Here is a 17,975-nt window from a genome sequence, read left to right on the forward strand (position 1 = left end):
TATATTCACATGTACACTTGAATGTCAAAAACCTACAATGTACGCATGCGCAACTTGAAATTACAACAGTGTTAAACACAAAACCACGAAAAATGAAGCTCAATTTTGGAAACGAAAAGTTTAAATCCTTGACTGAATATGAGGACTGGACTGAGCTTTTGTTCAGTCATTCTATTTGTCAGATAACCAGTCTTGTTCTACTGCTGGGGGGTATTCCAGAAAGCAGGTTATGCTAGCTCCCACGGTAAGTTTGAGGCTAAGGAAGTTGATAACCTCAGTTTTCGGTTCCAGAAGTGGAGGTATGTTTCAGGGTATGTCAAGTTGCCATAGCAACTCATTCTCTGAACATAACCTGGTCTGGAGCAGGTTTAGTTGAAGGTTAGTTCCTTTTCAGAGAGGTGAAGCAGCATGGCGTGTCCATTTGAAGATGATTTAGTGGATGAAGAAGCTCAGATAATACTTTTTCCACCGTGAGGGGGTGATAAGACCACATAAGGATGTTGGAAAATTCAACTTTTTTACTTTGATCTAACTTAATTATTTGCTTCAGTTAAGATAAATTATTTTTTGTTAGGTCACCTTAAAAATAACACACAGTTTCAGACAATTATTTTCCTTTCATTCAAATTAATTCAATTAAGTAGGTGTAACTTTGGTGCCGCTGTTAGATCGGCACCGCAAGGTATTCTGGGATATCATTCCCTTTGCCTGTCTGGACGGATTTGGGTTTAAGTGTGGGTTTTTGACAAAATGTGTTTAGTTGTTTAACTGTTTTAGCTGTTTTACTGTGTTTTGCCGAGTTATTTTGTCGTACTATGCTTACGTCTCTGCACCATAAGTGAGAGTGAAGGAGAGGATGATGAGTTTATATAGCACTCCTACCTTCTCTGACTGTAGTTATAATGACGGATAATTCTTTAATGAATTTTGCACTCCGTGCATTTTTCCCCCCCGTCCTTTTAATTTTTATAAAAATGAGCATATTTGCCGGCTCAAACTTAGACATATGAGAGTTCAAGAATCATAATTATTTAAGATGGAAAAAAGATTAATTGAATTGGAGTAATATTACATTTAGTTAAATAAATATGTAAATTTGAGTTGTAAAAAAATTACTGAGTTTTATAGACGTAAGAAATTAGGTTGAATAAATTCAACTCAATTACTTGTTACCAATAGAAGTAATTCATTTAAGGTGGCAAAATTGGATAAGTTATATATATGTATGCGTCACAAGGAAAATGGAAATAAGATCAAAAACTTGTGCGTTTACTTTGTCTGTTCTTACTACAAGCAGAAACTCTTTTTTTTGATGATGCAGCCGTATTACTTTTTTGATGGACGTATAATCTTCATACGCCGTCATTAAAATCTCAGACTCCGTCTCACCGAAGTATAGCGCTTTTTTTTTTTTCAACACGCGTTTCCATGGTGACTCCGTAAATCGGCGATCCATTGAGAATGTCTTTATGTACCTGCTGTGCACTGTGCTGTGCCCTTAACCCAGGGTTACCAAGTCGAGAGTAATTACGCCAACTCATATCCGGTCTTTTGGAACCGACATACCCTGAGTAAGCAAGTTCAGGCGGATTTCAACCAGAGTTGAGGCTTAAGGTCAGGCTAATTTAAACATGCTTCCTGGAATACCCCCCTGTTCTTTAATTTTTTGTTTTCATAATTTTTCTTAAGTTACAAACTGACCAATCAGATGCCTCGATAAAATTAGGTGGTCTAGAAGCAGTTTATTGACAGTTTTCGTGAAGCCAACTTTCAAGTGATGGGGTGTGGTCTTTTTACAAGCTCCCTCCTGATTGGTGAGAGTGGTTGCCATAGAAATGCTGACTGAGACCAAGTATTGCTTTCTGATGATTTCTGGCATGGCGACGTCCGTACTGTGAAAAAAATGGCAAAGTCATTTTCTGTGGGTGATGTCACACGCACTCGGTCCAGTTCTCATATATAGTCAATGGTCTGGACTAAAACCAAAGAATAAAACAGAAAAATGAAAGTTGAAAACACAAAATTGCAGCTTATGAATAAACAAGTATTTTCCATTTGGTAACATTTGTAGTTTTGTGGGTTTTATTGTTCAGGTTTTCAGTATTTCTTCATATTGACCATTTCCCAAATGATCAAATTTACAATGTGTACTTTTGATTTTAAAAACTATTTATAAATGTGTTTTTTTTTTCCAATTTGTCAGTGTTGTTTTTCATTCACTTTAATTTGATCTGGATTCGGCCTCATCAACTTTGCTCTAACCATCATAAATCTGCAGTTTTCTAGCGGCGCCACAGTTCCTCCTTAAAAGCCAGTACAGTGCTTTGTCCTTTAGTAACCTCTGGCTGTCATGTTTCCGCCCACAGCCTCAATTCCTCTCTTGAGGGAGGGGCCAGCCCCCCTTTCTCCTTTTCCCCTCACTTTGCCTGCAGTGTTATGTAGGACAGCACAACACACTCTGGTTGCAAATGTGAAAGAGCAGGAATACAAAGGCGGCTCTTGCGTTTGTCTTTGAAGCCGCCCCCGGTTTCCTCCCAAACTCCAAACGGATCCCTGATCTGATCTGAGATTCTGCTCCACGCTGCAGCAGACAAACAGCACTGAGACCTGCCTGCAGCTTCTGTCCTGTTGTGTTTGTTTGTTTGTTGGGAGCTTTTTATCCTGCTGCGTAGTGCGTACTGCAGGAAATTCACGGCGCTGCTGCAAAGCAGGTGTTTGGAGGAATTGCTAAAGTCTGCAAAGCAGACCAATGCATGGAGATGATTAACCTTCACGCCCCACCACCTAAAAAAAAAAAGACATGTGGGCCAAAACTGCTGAATTTAAGCCAAAAACAACAGAAAAGTGTTTTTGATTAATGTCTGCTAAAGCTTTTTAACCTTTATTTTAACAATTGAGTTTAAAAAATAAAAGCTGAAGTCATAAATAAACCGAAAGTTTCAATCATAACTTTTCAATTATAATTTAAAGAGTTTTGCTTTAATGATTTGACTTTTTATAATGATTTTGTTTTACTTATAAAGCTAATTTCCATTGTTCAAAACATGATTAAATAAAGATTTTTCAAATAAAAACCTGACTGGAATGTTTTTTAAGGCCCCCTCCAATGAAAACTGTGTTTTTAAAATGTTCTTGTGGTGTTTTCCGGATGACATATATGAAGCTTCAAATTGCATTTCTGAGTATTTCCTGATTTAAATCGTGAATCAGGAGCAAAGGAAAAAAGGCCGTTTGTGCCATAGTAAATAGTTTGGGCGGGGCACACGCTTCCTGCTCCGCCCCATTCCAATGCATCCACTTGCAGACGACTAGATCTGTGCACGTCTTTGCTTTGCTCCTTCTTTTTGTTGCACTGGTTAATGTTACTTTGGGGGTGTGAGGGCCTGTCAGCTGGGAAGAGAGTGTAAATAAAGAGCTCTCAGCAACCAAAGGGGGAGGGGTTACTAACAGTCTTCCCTACAACTCAAAAGTTCTAGTGATTTAGAGCTGCCCTGTAGCCCCTATGTCCTAGAAAGTGACTTTTTTTTTAACTTTCAGCTTAAAACGGCTTCATCATAATTAAAAGACCACGTGGAATGCTTACAAAAAAGATCAAAGGATGATTGGAGTGGGTCTTTAAAAGGTATCAGGCTCTTAGGTTTTAACCCTTGTGCTGTCCTAGGCACTTTAACATTGGGAGTTGGGTCATCTAGACCCACTAGACAGTGCTCTGAACCTTTTTTCTTCAATAATTTGTGATCTTCACTGGTGTCCATGGATTACATGAAATCTTTCCACCTTTATCCACCTTTGTCATGGTAGGGAGAACACGTCGATGTAAGGGTGGGGTCATCTAAGATAGCACAAGGGTTACATAAGTATTCTTCAAACAAGAGAGAGAATGATTCAACTACCGCCTTTTTTTTGTTCATTTTATTTTTGCAGATAGGAAAATAGCATTTCTTGTATTAAAAAAACAAATAATAATAACCCCCCAAAAAGTGTTTTCTCTTTTTAGCACAGACAGGCAGGTTTGTCTGTTGGATGTACGTTGGACATACACGGGCAGACAGAGGGAGCAGTGGGCGATGACGGGGGCGTTCAGGTCTGGATGTAGGTCAGTGGAAGCAGCCTGGGGAGGCTCAGACACAAAGACAGCACCAGTCCAGACGGATCAACACGTCTGCCCGTCTGTCTGCTTCCACCTTACAGAGCGAGCTTGTTTCTTTTTTTAACTCGTAGTAACCTGGAGCGTCCCGCTGCGGGACCGACACGCCATGAGGAGTGAGCGCTCCGCGAGAAGTGCTCCACGTTCAAGCTTATTCTAAAGCACCAGTGTTGCTCCAGCTGAGAACGTCCAGTGCAGGCTGTGACCTGTGCAGCCAAGCACCGAAATATCACTTTTTCGTGGGTAAAGCCGTCCACGTGACGCTTTTCTTCCTTTGTTGCAATCCCATGATTCCTCTAGACACAAGTGCACTTGGGATCAGCATACGTAGCTTATGATTTGGGGTCGAATCTGTCAGACATTCCACGAATCGATCACAATCACGGAACAAACCTTATCCGGAGACACCAACGGATAGCTTAATGCACTGATTAAAAACTGTCAGTTAAAAAAAAAAAACATTGCTAAATAAAGGCAACAAGCTGTACACACACTGTCCTGGTTTCAGTACAGGTCGTTCTGAAAGAGTTAATGATTGACGAAGTGTTAGCTGCCTTCACAGCTCGCTACACTACTAGCTTTTCTTGCTGCTATGACTGAAAGAAGACCTTTCTGTTCTGTTTTTCAGTAAGTGCTACTGTAAATAAGTAAAGAATGTTTTTCACATCGTTTTTGCACTGTTGGGTTTTCACGATTTCTTTACTTCCTCGGGGGGAGACTTTTCATTCACAGGCTTTTCTGGATTGGCGCCGCCTACCTGTTAGGAGCGGATATTTGACGGGCGCGTTCAGATTGATGAAAGCCCAACAGCAGCAGGTTTGAGACGAGATTTTGTGGCGAGGACGAAGGCATCGACGAGGAGATTTTTGCGGGGAATGAAGAAAAGGCATACGGGTCCGATTAAGGAAGGTTTTTTTTGTGTGATTATTGTAAAAACAAGGCCTAAGTTTTACGCATCAGCGTTTGCCAAATCCTCTTTTCCTTTCCTGCAGGGGAGGCTGCTGATACGCTTCATGGATGGACGCTGCAGAGTTTAGATATTTCACGTAGAAACCCTGATCTGTGAGGAAGAGCAACGACGAAGAGAAGTTCCTTGCAGTTTACTGAGGACCGGAAGTCCGGTTCCGGCGCAGCTTTAGCTCAATCTCCATGGAAGAGAACGGAAGGAAACTGCGGACACCGAAACATCATCCGGCTCGGATTCTTCCGAAGGTTTTGCTTGTTAAGCACCAAAACTCCTGAGACTCAAGCCTCAGCGTCCTGAGTCAGAGCCGACGGGGCGGGTCCAGGCTCGGTCTGGGCACGGTTCGGGTCGGCTCCAAGCGTCACACGGTGGCTCGGATAATCCTGCTGGACCTGGAGCTGCGGTGGACCTTCGTATGTTTGGATAGATGGTCGCTGCGGGCGAACTTCTTCTCGCACAGAGAACACTCGTATGGCTTGATGCCCGAATGAGACCGGCGATGGCGGGACAGCTCATCGGATCGGGAGAACCTGGAACACAAGAGCGAGAAGTCAGGACCAGAAACAGGCGGGGAACACACAATGTTCCCAGAAATATTAGCAATGACAGGTTGAACAGAATCAAACTCATCAGGTGTTTATGACAATCACTCATACTTTTCTTTGCAGAACGATTTTATTCTGAATTTCTTTTGAAAAGTCCAATTCAGACAAAAATGCTCTAGAACCGTTACTTGACCAGGAGAATCTGCTGCCGTTTGGGTCATTTTTTTGTGGTTCTTCAGTATTTTTTACAGAGTTTGTGGAGTCAGATTTCTCCAGGTCCCAAAGCAGCAGAGCAGTCCCACACTATCACACTACCACCACCGTGTTTCATTGTTGCGCCAGTGAACTTTCTCTGGGGGGGGGGGAAGCTGTGTTTGATTCCCAAAATAACAGAGAGCAAGCATTTTAAGAAGTTGCATATCTAAGCAGGTTATCTGCAGGCTTTTTGGGTTGTCCGGGCCCGTGGAGGGTTCTCAGTGCCATCTGCAACACACGTCCAAGTGGCCAGTTTCAATGAAAAGCCAATGTGAATGCGCATTTCAGACTTCAGTGTTCCAAACTCTTGCGCTCACACATAACTACACATTTCTACAACCATTTTTGGGCTCTACGTACAAAATGCGTCGACATTGAATGCGCATTACAAGTTAAACCAGGTCGAACTTGGACCAATCGGGGACTCGGATTTGAGGCGTGCACAGCGGCTCATACTGACCCTGTGATCAGGGTGTGCAGGTGATACGTGGGTCCATGTAGGACTCAAAGACACACTCTGTCTAATTTCCTTGTTTCTAACAACCAAGCTGTGCGCACATTTCACTAGAACGGCACTGATAGGCAGCTGCGCGCCCCGTTTGACCATTTTCTGCCCGTGTAAAGGCGGTTGTGTCGAAGGCTTAAGGAAGTTGGAAGTGATGAAGAACCAAAGGGCAAGGCCTCCACAGAGGAATAAGTGTTGGTTTTCGTGGTTTTTACATAAAGTCAATAAGTCAGGTGTTAATGTTGGAGCCGCCCGCTTCTTCGAGGGCGTTAATGAAGAAGGTTTCATCACCAGGCTGCATCACTGACAGAAGAGTCTCCAGCTCCCCCTTTTTCTTATCGATTCCCGCAGCAGATGAGAACAAAGCGGCGGCGGGCACGGCGCCAAAGCCCCAACCCGTCCGGCTGAGCAATGGTGTCGTCTTTCAAAAAGCCTCCGAACCTTCAGGCAACATCTCTACTCCTCAGAAGCCGTTTTAATGAAACATGGAGAAGATTACTGCTAAAGATCCATCAGCGGTTAAAAAGCTCACATCAGCACATCGTTCTGCGGGCGTCCACAGGATCCTGCCTCTTTTTGAATGAAGCTGGACTTTTTCTTGTTCAAACAAAGTTATGTTTGCGAAGATCGTGGACTAGCAGCACACCTGAGGATGCATTGATCTTCTCGCTCGTGAAAGTTTGGATGGTTTGTTCGTTTTGACTTTTGCTCAGAGCTTGTGAGTGTGGTTCCTCCTGCAGCTCTCGGTTCCTCTCTGCTACAAGAACTAGTTTGAGGGATCTGGATGAGGTCACTTCACAAAAAGCAGACTGCAAACCCGATGTCATCACAACAAAGTCGGCTTAGCAGGTGACCACTAAGGGGCAGGTCGGGCCCCATTCACTGAAATGTAAACAAAAATATCTAAAATCTAAAAATATGATACATTTGTAATTATATTCTAAAACTATGACCAAAATCAGCAGAGGAGGCGTCAAATATTGAGGTTATGGATGGATCCTGAGCTCCAGAACAACAACCGATGTCTTGTTTACGTCTCATTTTTACCCGTTTGTTCCCAAGACGCAAAGTTTGGTGACGGCAACCCAGCAATAACCTTAGAGCCTGGTTGTGTTTACTACAAATGCCACTCGTGCAAAAGTGATGTCCAGTTTTAATGTAAAGCCAACGTTCAGAAGTGATGAGAAGTCTGGCGTGTTTTGAGCGTCAGGCACAAAGTGATTTTCTAGCAACAACGCAATGTTTCCAGAGTTCAAATATCTGACCTTTGGCAAAGCTTTGCGTTGCATCAACCAATCAGGAACTTAGCTTTGGCCCGTGACATGTTGGTTACGTAAACAGTGGGTGGAGTCCAAAACCAGCATGGAGGAGAAGCGGATTGTTCTCTTCCTGAACTTCATGATATTTTTCTTTTTTGCATTGAAACAATAATTTTTAAAAAATCTTTTCATTTTTTTCCCCTCCTATATCGGACCAGGAAGTTGTCAAACTGTGTCACAGAGAGACCGAAGTACTGCTGAAAGCGGCTGTCATTCAGAACCTCACCAAGAAGCTCGGAATAATGTCATGAACCCGGACTTGGAGACAGGATTATCAATGCTTTATCATTAATAAATAAACCTGATTTCTCAACATCATCCGTGTCTTCCATGTAAACTTTTAACCATAGCTCCTCCCACACAGTGCGGAAGTGGCAGGTTTATGAACACTTTCTCACAAGCGCTGAGCAGGGAATTCGACGCTACACCTAAACAGTCGATGTGAATTTGCAACATCACAACATCACGCTTAGTGTGAACGCAGCATGGCTCAACAGAAACAATCCTGCACTTTGGTACATCCTGTAACCATAAACATTCTCAACAGACCACGGGCCTCATTTATAAACGTTGCGTACGCACAAAAGAAGGCGTACGCCACTCTCTACGCAATAGATGAGATTTATAAAAAGCAAACTTGACGGGAAAATGTGCGGTCCTTCACGCAAGCTCTGACCCAGGCGTACGCACAAAAACGGGTGAAATGAGAAACGGCGACGCCGTCGGCAGATGGAAGAAACACGTAAAAGTGAAAATGACAATACTGCCTCTCATAAATAACATGAAGACTTCATAAAGAAAGTCTTACAATTAACAGCCTACACGAACACCCGTTTGATCGATCAGCAGTGAAACAAACAAAAAAATCAAACGAAAATTATAACAGAAATTCAAATGAACACTTATTTGCAAAAAGAAAAGTGAAATATGTTTTGCAATATTGGCATGTTGTGCAATTCATCCTCATAAATAAAGTTAACAGAACGAAATAATGTACAAAACTGATATTCTCGTTAATGTGTCCGTCTGGCGGAGCAGATATACGTGCAATCAGACAGACAGATGGATAGATAGAGAGAGATGCATTAATTGTCCACTGGGGAAAGTTGTTTACATAGTAAAACATTTCTTCATAGGCTACAGAATTATGATATTCATGCATATGCCTTTAGTTTGTTTTATTTTTGATAAAACAATGTATGGCGTATGTCTCATCCATTCAGAAAGCAACAAGAAATTACATTTGCGCTGAACAATTTCCCATTTCCACGTCGATTATTACCGACATCTGTAGCTTGTCAGATGTAAATAAATGGATGGAAATAAAATGTCCCATCACAATGCGTAATGACGCACAATGGCTGATCTTGCGCTCTTAGAAGATGTGGCAAATGGAAGAATTCGGAGTGAACGCATCTTTAGACAGCAAGAAGACTTGCTGGAAAACGGGGACGAGTGGCTTATGAGCCGGTTCCGGCTTCCTCGAGCCGTCCTGTTGGACATATGCGGGCTTTTGGGGGGGTGTCACCCGGTGCATCTGGCGCGTCGGTGCTCCCCCTGCGCCTCAGTCACCACTCCACTTAAGGGATTCCCCAATTCTTGCCGCTAGTCTCTCATTAAGAGGGGTCAGCTCCGGTGCCCCCCCCCCATCCCCCCCATGGCAGACACACTCTGGCGATGCAGCGCCAGACATTTTTTTGCCTCGACTTTGATGTCCGACCATTTCTTTTTTATCCCGGCCACGGTCCGAGGTTGTGAGGCTACAGCATTACGGCGTCTGCCACCGTTTGCCGCTCACGTGCCTTTTTGGCATTAGTAATGCCCACACTGTGCCCTCCAAACAACACTTTTCTCCTCTTTTCCACCTCGCCAACGATAACTTCTACTTCACATAAAGTGAAGTTACGTTTTTTTCATTTCCTCTCGGTGTGTGTGCCATGGTTTTGCAAGACATGAATATTAATTTGTGTCATAAAGCCGCAAAAGCTGCGTTGCATTTAGAATTGGTTGTGATTTATTAAGGGAAAGATGCGTAGGATGTGCGTGCGCACGGTTTTATAAATCCGAATATTTCTGTGCGTACGCACGTCCTATGTTTCATCCGTACGCCACTTCTGACGCAAATCCTACGCAAAGTTTTATAAATGAGGCCCCACAGCTCTACGGTCGACACCATGAAATGATTGGCTCAGATTTTATACGAATAGAAAAAAACTCAGACTTAATTGATGTAATTAGTTCTTTGTCACGTTGACTGTATGTGAAAAACTGGACTGAGCGACCATGACGTCACCCATAGAAAATGGTTTACGCACGACTCCAACCAAATGAAGTAATTTCAGTCATCATCAGTAAGCAGTGATTGGTCCAAGTCAACATTTCCATGGCAGCCGCTTTCACCAATTAGGAGTGAGCTTCTTGGAAGACCACACCCCTTCCACTTAAGAGCAGACTGCACAAAATCTCTCAATCAAACGTTCAACGTTCAACCACATACTTTTATTGAAGCATCTGATTGATCAGTTTATAACTTGAATAACTCGTGATAAAGAATTTTTTTTTATCAAGAACATGTTAAACAATGTATCAGAGCAAGAACGGATTTCTGACTAACAGAATAGCTGTTTATTTCTCTTTAGAAGTCTAGGTAGTTTTGGCTTCTTCCGGGTACTTCCTGTTTGGAATGCCTGGGGGGGGGGGTCCTAATGAGAGTAAGAGGCGGAGCCACGTACCTCCAGCCGCACTCTGGCCAGCTGCAGGTGTAGGGCTTCTCCCCCGTGTGGCGGCGGAAGTGCGCCTTCAGGTGGCTGCTTTTGGTGTACATCTTCCCACAGCCTGGGTGGGAGCACTTGTGGACCCTCTCTGTGGGCAGCACCTTGTTCACCCGGGGAGCCACAGCCTTCAGCAGACTCTGACCCTCCACTCCCGTCACGGCTGTGATCTCTACAGTCCTGGTGCTGATGGGCAGGGGGGCGATCTTCACGTACTTCTGGTCGCCGGATTTGTTGTCGCCGTTGCTGATTGACAGCAAGGTGGCGGTTTGGGTGGAGGACACCTGCGGGGCCAGCAGGGTGAGATTTTGTGCCGCTGCACCCTGAAGCCCCATCACCAGGTGGGTGAGCCAGATCCCGTTTTGGGCCCCCTGAGGGGATCCTGACGGAGCCTGTGGGGGGGCCACGGGTATTGGCTGAAGCTGCAGAACCAACGGGGACCCCAGCAGCATGGGCGGGGTCAAAGCGGGCGGAGAAGGGTACGGGTGGGCAGGTGGGGAGGGCTGAGCTCGGCCAGGACTGTTCTCCTGTTTGATTCCTGGCCCCCCCTCGCTCTCTTTGGAAGCAGCTGGGGGTCCAGAGGAAGACAGGGAGCCTTCGAAGCTGCACGACTCCGGGGAGGCTTCAGCTTTCAGGGCCAGCAGCTCTTCCTCCTCCTTCACAGGCTCCATCTTTTCCCGTAAGAACTCCTCAATCTCCTCCAGGGTGGGTGAAAACGGGGACGAGGGGGGGAAGGCAAACTCCGGCAACTTGGGGTCCGGATAGTTTCTGTCCTCCGCCGCGCTTAGAAAGAGATCCTCATCCTCGTCTTCCTCCTCATCGTCTTCCTCCTCGCCGAGACTGGAGCTTAGCGTGGCCCCCTCCTCCGGCGCCTCTAGGAGGCTGCAGGAGGGCAAGCCGCCACCTTTGCTGTGGGCTCCGTCTCCCGGGCAGAGGGAGAAGAGGGCGCCGCCGTCCCTAAACAGCTCCGTCTCCACGCTGAGCGTTCGGCTGCTGAGAGACACCATTGATCCGCCGTTGGGGAGGGAAAGTGTCCACAAATAGAGAATCCTGCAGAGACAGAGACAAGAGTCAAACTATAGATTTGATATTTCATTAGATTTGCAGAGCCTACAGTTTCTGCTACACCACGAAAAAATAAATCTGGACCAAAACTAAGACATCTAAGACAATTAAAAATCATGCAAAATCAACTTTTTTAAGATATTATATTGTTCATTCCTCACTATAAACAACCCCAAAGCAGTAGTTTGAGCTATTCTCACATTTCTGAGTATTCCTTTAAAAACCTGTGCTCTGAGCACCAGCCCCTCCTAATCCATGAAAAAAGTGAGGAACAGCCCCTTCCAGAAAATGTCTGCACTGCCAGCACCGCCCCCAGGCTAAATCATACACTCACTTTGTCCATGGAGCTAACAGTGATTAGCAAAACGCTTTTGTTTTATAAGAACAATATGCACATCCATCTTTGCAAAAGTTCAGATTGTTTGTTTTCGTGTACAAGACACAGACACGCTGCCGAGGTTGACGTCATGACTTTCATGGAGTGAAAGTCGTCGCCTAAAAGAGCGAGTCGTCTTACTTTCAGAAATTTGGCTGGGAAAGTAACTTACACTTTTTTAAGAGTTTAAATCCTGCTGGGCTTATTTTTCCATTTCGTGGTGGGTAAAATAACGAGTCACTATGGAAACATTCAAAAGTTTTCTTGGCTAGTTAGCAAGTCTTAGAACGTGTAACCTGCTGGTTCCGAACACAATTCATTCTTGTAACCTTAAAGGTTCTGCCCCAATCCTCTTTTGTTCCATTTTAAAAGCAGTTCCAGTGGTCTTCTACTTATGATTATGCAGATTTTTGACCAAAACGTGTCATTTCACAGCTTCTGTAGAGTGACAGTAGTTGTGGCCAGGGGTGTGACAATAAGCGCATCACCGCATGTTGTTTTGTTTTTTAAAGTTTTTATTATTTTAAGTTCTGCATCTGGTGTGTGATTGGAACTATAATAAACACATTCAACACATTCATCTTTGCTGATAATTTACTTTTTCTGCTAGTCCTGTGTTCAGACTTCAAGGGTTTCTGGGGGAAACCTTTTATTGCTGTTCTCCTTCACTCCCTGCGTGCCGCTCTCACTCCCTCTACTCACACACACACGCCCGTGGTTTCAGCAGCACATACACATCCTCATTCTACAACAGAGGTTTCCGTCTCTCGCGAGGAAATACGACATTAATTTCCATTGTATTCATTTCCTTGAGTGCGCGACACGGCCGCCCGCCAGAGGATTTCGTGTTGGGGGGGGGGGGGGTGTTATTACTGTTCTCCTTCAATCTGTAACACCAAACACAAACGTGCACTGTTAGATTTCGATGAATGTCACTACATGTTTTGTTTGGGGACTATTTTGTGCAGAGCAAAGTTACGTGTCCGTATAAACAAAGGCGGAGCCTCCTGCCCCGCGTTCTTCATGGGTGTCAGGCTTCATGTCAGGTTACTGTTATTTGTTAATAAAGATTACTGCGTTGTAATTGTATTCAGTTGCGACGCGACCGCCACCGTTTGGCGGGAGGAGGGGGGGGCTGCAGTTAACCGCGACACCGCGCCCCCTGCTGGTTCAAGCGCAGGGGGCGTGAACCAGCTCCAATTGTGGCCGTTCCCCTTCACTGACAGCTCTCTGTTTACAACAAAAGCAACAAAAATGGTGTGCAAGATTGGAGCTATCCAGCTGTACAGTTTTGGCAAACATGGATCTATTTTTCTACACGTGGATTCATCGGAATGGAGCAGAGCCTGTGACCTGCAATGTCTATTTTCTGTCACAAATATGTTTTTTTCTCGAAATTGCAGTTTTTCGTCTGCTTCTGAATTACAACAATTTAAAGAAAAACTCAGAGAGTCAATTTTGAACTTGGTTTTCTTCATATACGTCCTCCATCATCAGAAAAGTACCACAAGAACATGGTTAAAAAAATAGAAAAAATAAAAACAAGAATTTTCATTGGAGTGGGTCTTATACTCGATATGTATTGAAATCGATAGTTTTGTAACGTAAATCTGGACTTAAGATGCCCTTTGTACTGATAGTAAAGATAGGTTAAGATAACAAAAATTAATATTCCTTTCCCTGAAAACATATTTGAAGTGTATGTTTTTACGGTAAACGTGCGTTGTTTAAAACAAAAATAACGCGTTTAGGAGCCGCATCCTTAAGTTCAGAGTCCGAAAACAGACAGCTAACCGCGGGGATAATCCCCGGTGGGTTATGTAAGGGATGCTGCTTGTTGCTGCTGTCACCGCCGCGCACATGTTGCAGCAGGGCCTCGGACTCTGCAGACGCTGAGTAAACACGAGTCACGACGGCCGAGCTCGAGCCCGAGCCCAAACCCAAACAACCGAGCGGAGGCACGAGGAACCGCGAAATAACCACTAAAAGAAGCCAACGAGCACCCCCCGCGTCTGCGCAGAACCCCGCGAGCCCTAAGTTCGCCTGGGTGCTGAAGGGGAGGGGGGGGGGGGTGAAAAAAATTGGGACTGTTTTTCCGGACAAACCGGAGCGTTTGGCTCGACCTACCAGCCGTTTTCAGGCGGCGACTCGACGGAAGAATCCGGCGCGTCAAAGGCTCACAGTCTTCGGGGGGTTTTCGCAAGCTGCCGTCGTGTTATTGTCGCCGCGCGCTCACATCCCGTCCTTGCCACGGGACCATGTTGGCATTCCTGCTCCCCTCGCATCACGTGACCACGTCGCTGCACAACTCGGGAGGCACGGGTCCTGCTCCGTGCTCATGATTGGTCGAGCTCCGTGGAGGCTCGCCCTAAAAGCGACGCGCTGATTGGCTGTCACTGGCTGCCATGTGTTAACTGAAACATCAAGGAGGAATAGAAGAAATATGAAAATGAAACACAGAACGACTGTTTTTTTTAAGTTTGTGAGAACAAGGCGTTTGATGTGAGGTGTTCACGGACCAACGGTTTTCCTCTGTTCTTTATCCACCACTACAATGTCTGGTCCACAAAAACATCCCAGACATCAAGTGGTGACACTGCCCCTGCCCACCGGAGGATCAAGCTCCTTCAGGATGCGGTGGCCAGGCGGTCTGTTGGCCTCCGGGACCAGCCACCATTGGTCCAACCCGGAACTGTGCCCCCAGCCCCAGGAGCAAAAGCAAAGGACCAGGAGGGAGTGACTGCTCCGGCTGAGGCTCGTTCCTCTCAGCCCCAACCACTATTCCCCCCAACCACCCTGATCGTTGGTGACTCTATAATCAGGAATATAAGGTACATCAATGCCATTACCAGATGCTTCCCTGGGGCCAAGGTGAAGGATCTTCTTCAAGAGCTTCCTGAGGTTCTGCTTTCCCTCCCAACCAGTGTCATTCGGATTATAGTTCACATTGGAACCAATGACACAACACTTCAACAATCCGAAATCACAAAAAGGGAATTTAGGGAACTTTTTACTCTTTTATCCAATACTGGGAAATATGTTTTTATTTCCGGACCTATTCCCACACTTACTAGAGGATCTACACGTTTTAGCAGGATCCTCTCCCTCCACTCCTGGCTGCTGTCCACCTCCCATACGCACAGGTTTGGTTTTATTGACAATTTTAACCTTTTCTGGAATCGCCCCTCTTTTTACAGACCAGATGGACTTCACCCTAGTCTACTTGGTAGCAGTATTTTAACAGCTAACATTCAACATACTGTTCATTGTTTTAAAGAGGATTGACTGCCAGCTTCCTTAACTTCTCCAGAACCTGAACCCGGATCACACCAAATCTCTGTTCTTCCCCTAGGCCCCCTTCATGGGTTATTATCCAAACCCCCAATAACACCTGCCACGCTTCCCATACAAACTATAATAACAAACCGATCTACAACTCAATTAAAAACTTCTAACAGGAATTATAAAAACCTAAAAGCAATCCATATCCAAAATTTGAATACCCTTCATGAACCTGAAAACAATAATATGCTTCAATTGAATCTGGCACTTTTAAATGTACGCTCACTATCAAACAAATCATTTCTTATCCACGACTTAATTTTAGATCATAACCTAAATGGCCTGTTTTTAACAGAGACTTGGAATTGTGGTTCTACTGGTTCACTGTCTGAAGCGACTCCACCCCTTTTTTACTTCACAAGCAAAGACAGAAAACAGGGTAGGGGTGGGGGAACTGCTGCTATCCTGTCTGCTTTTATCAGTTTTACAGACAAATTGTTTCATGAATATACATCTTTTGAATACCAGGCCATTGTTTTTAATAACCCCACTGTGTTGTTTTTGATAGTGTATAGACCCCCAAAGTGTAACTCATCTTTTAATTCTGACTTTGCAGAGCTGCTTTCAATTATACACTTAGATTTTAGTAGAATAATTATTTTGGGTGATTTTAACCTGCATGTGGACAACCCATCGGACCCATATGTCCAAGAGTTTTTAAACACTTTAGCAACAATGGATTTTACTCAGCATGTCAGTGTTCCCACCCACAACAGGGGTCACACACTGGATCTTTTAATCACTCGTGGCCTGATGGCCAATGTGACCTCTGTTGTGGATGTTGGTATTTCAGACCACTCGTGTGTGTTTTTTACTATCAAAGGCTCTGTCACCCAAAGACTTCCAAAGAGAACTGTTAGAACGCGTTGTCTACACCCTGAAGTGGCTGCAAACTTCACCTCACATCTGGAACACAGCCAACCAAACACTCTAAGTTTGTCTGTTGATATATCTGTCCAAAACTTCAACAACAAGCTCATATCAATAATGGACAAAGTCGCTCCCTTAAAAATAAAAACGGTCAAAGCCAAAGCACCCCCTCCTTGGAGAACAGAGGAAACCAAGAGACTTAAGAAAATCTGTAGGGTTGCTGAACGAAATTGGCGCAAAACAAAACTAACAATTCATTACCAAATCTTTAAGGAAAAACTAACCCAATACAACAAATTTATTAAACATGCAAAGCAGGAATACTATTCAAAATTAATAGCTGACAATTTTTCTAATCCAAAGATTCTTTTTTCCACCATTGACAGACTAATCAATCCGATCTCTTCCAGCCCATATTCTACTCTTAGCAGTTTAAAATGTGAGGAGTTTGCAGTCCACTTCACTGATAAGATAAATAACATTAGATTTAATATCACCCAACGACCACTAACAGTTCAGTCTGATGCATTTTGTTTGCCTTTTAAGAACACACTAGAGAGTTTTGTCTTGATTGATGCTGCAAAGCTTCGTAAAGTGATTTCCCAACTTAAGAGTAAAACCTGTTCTCTGGATCCCATCCCCACCGCTCTTTTTAAGTCTGTGTCTTCATCCTGTGAGGAGGAACTCCTGAACATCGTCAATCGCTCTCTTCAGACTGGGATCTTTCCCACATCCTTAAAGACTGCTATAGTGAGACCCACTCTGAAGAAGAGCGGTTTAGATGTTTCAGATCTAGATAATTACCGGCCAGTGTCAAACCTGCCATTTTTAAGTAAGATTTTAGAAAAACTAGTTTTTATCCAACTAAATGATTTTATTAATAAAAATAATATTTTAGAAAAATTTCAGTCTGGTTTTAGATCACATCACTCCACAGAGACGGCGCTGGTCAAGGTTATAAATGATCTCAGGTCCAATTTTGATGAAAAGAAAACATCTGTTTTAGTATTGCTGGACCTGAGTGCAGCCTTCGACACAGTTGACCACTCCATTCTTCTAAACAGACTGCATGACATGGTTGGGATCACTGGAACTGTGTACAGCTGGTTTGAGTCCTACCTCACAGGAAGAGATTTTATTGTCAGTGTAAATGATGCATCATCTGGGAGGCACGGACTGACATGTGGTGTGCCACAAGGTTCGGTCCTTGGCCCCACACTTTTTAACCTCTACATGCTACCGCTAGGTGATGTCATCAGGAGACATGGCATAAACTTTCATAGTTATGCTGATGACACCCAGTTATATGTGGCTGTGTCTCCTGATGACATGGGACCCATTGATGACCTTTTAAGTTGTGTTTTAGATATTGAAACATGGATGGGAGAGAACTTCTTAAAGCTCAATCAAGACAAAACTGACATTTTAATTGTTGGTCCTGAAGCTGAGAGAGAAAGGGTCCAATCCTATTTATCAACTTTTAATCTGAATGTGTGCAATAAAGTAAAAAACCTCGGTGTGATTTTAGATGCAGATCTTAACTTTGAAGCACACGCAAACCAAGTTACAAAGACTGCATTTTATCATCTTAGAAATATTGCCCGAGTGAGACCCTTTCTCTCACAAGCCAGTGCTGAAATATTAATCCATGCTTTTATAACATCTAGGATAGACTATTGTAATGCTCTTCTTTCTGGTGCTAAGAGAAATACTGTAAACCGGCTGCAGCTTGTTCAAAACTCAGCTGCACGCCTTTTAACCAGGACCAGAAAGAAGGAGCACATTACTCCAATTTTGAAGTCTTTGCACTGGCTCC

At 44.1% G+C, this 17,975-nt stretch overlaps 1 protein-coding gene across 1 annotated transcript; it reads right to left on the reverse strand.

The window, feature by feature from the left end:
• Positions 1 to 3,925: 3,925 nt before the first annotated feature.
• LOC101171326 (Krueppel-like factor 15) lies at positions 3,926 to 17,520 on the reverse strand. Its single transcript, XM_004069198.4, has 3 exons — positions 14,075 to 17,520; positions 10,468 to 11,556; positions 3,926 to 5,641 (listed from the first exon to the last, which is right to left on the reverse strand). Exons 2-3 carry the CDS (start codon positions 11,511 to 11,513, stop codon positions 5,473 to 5,475), a joined length of 1,215 nt encoding a protein of 404 aa, XP_004069246.1. The 5' UTR covers positions 11,514 to 11,556; positions 14,075 to 17,520; the 3' UTR covers positions 3,926 to 5,472.
• Positions 17,521 to 17,975: the final 455 nt, after the last annotated feature.

Source organism: Oryzias latipes, chromosome 5 (assembly GCF_002234675.1).
Source record: "Oryzias latipes chromosome 5, ASM223467v1".
Taxonomy (NCBI): domain Eukaryota; kingdom Metazoa; phylum Chordata; class Actinopteri; order Beloniformes; family Adrianichthyidae; genus Oryzias; species Oryzias latipes.

Coding starts and splice junctions, on each gene's coding strand:
- LOC101171326 (XM_004069198.4), bottom strand. CDS start 11,513: ATGGTGTCTCTCAGCAGCCGAACGCTCAGCGTGGAGACGGAGCTGTTT. Junction 5,642..10,467: donor TGGCCAGAGTGCGGCTGGAG/GTACGTGGCTCC, acceptor CTTGTGTTCCAG/GTTCTCCCGATCCGATGAGC.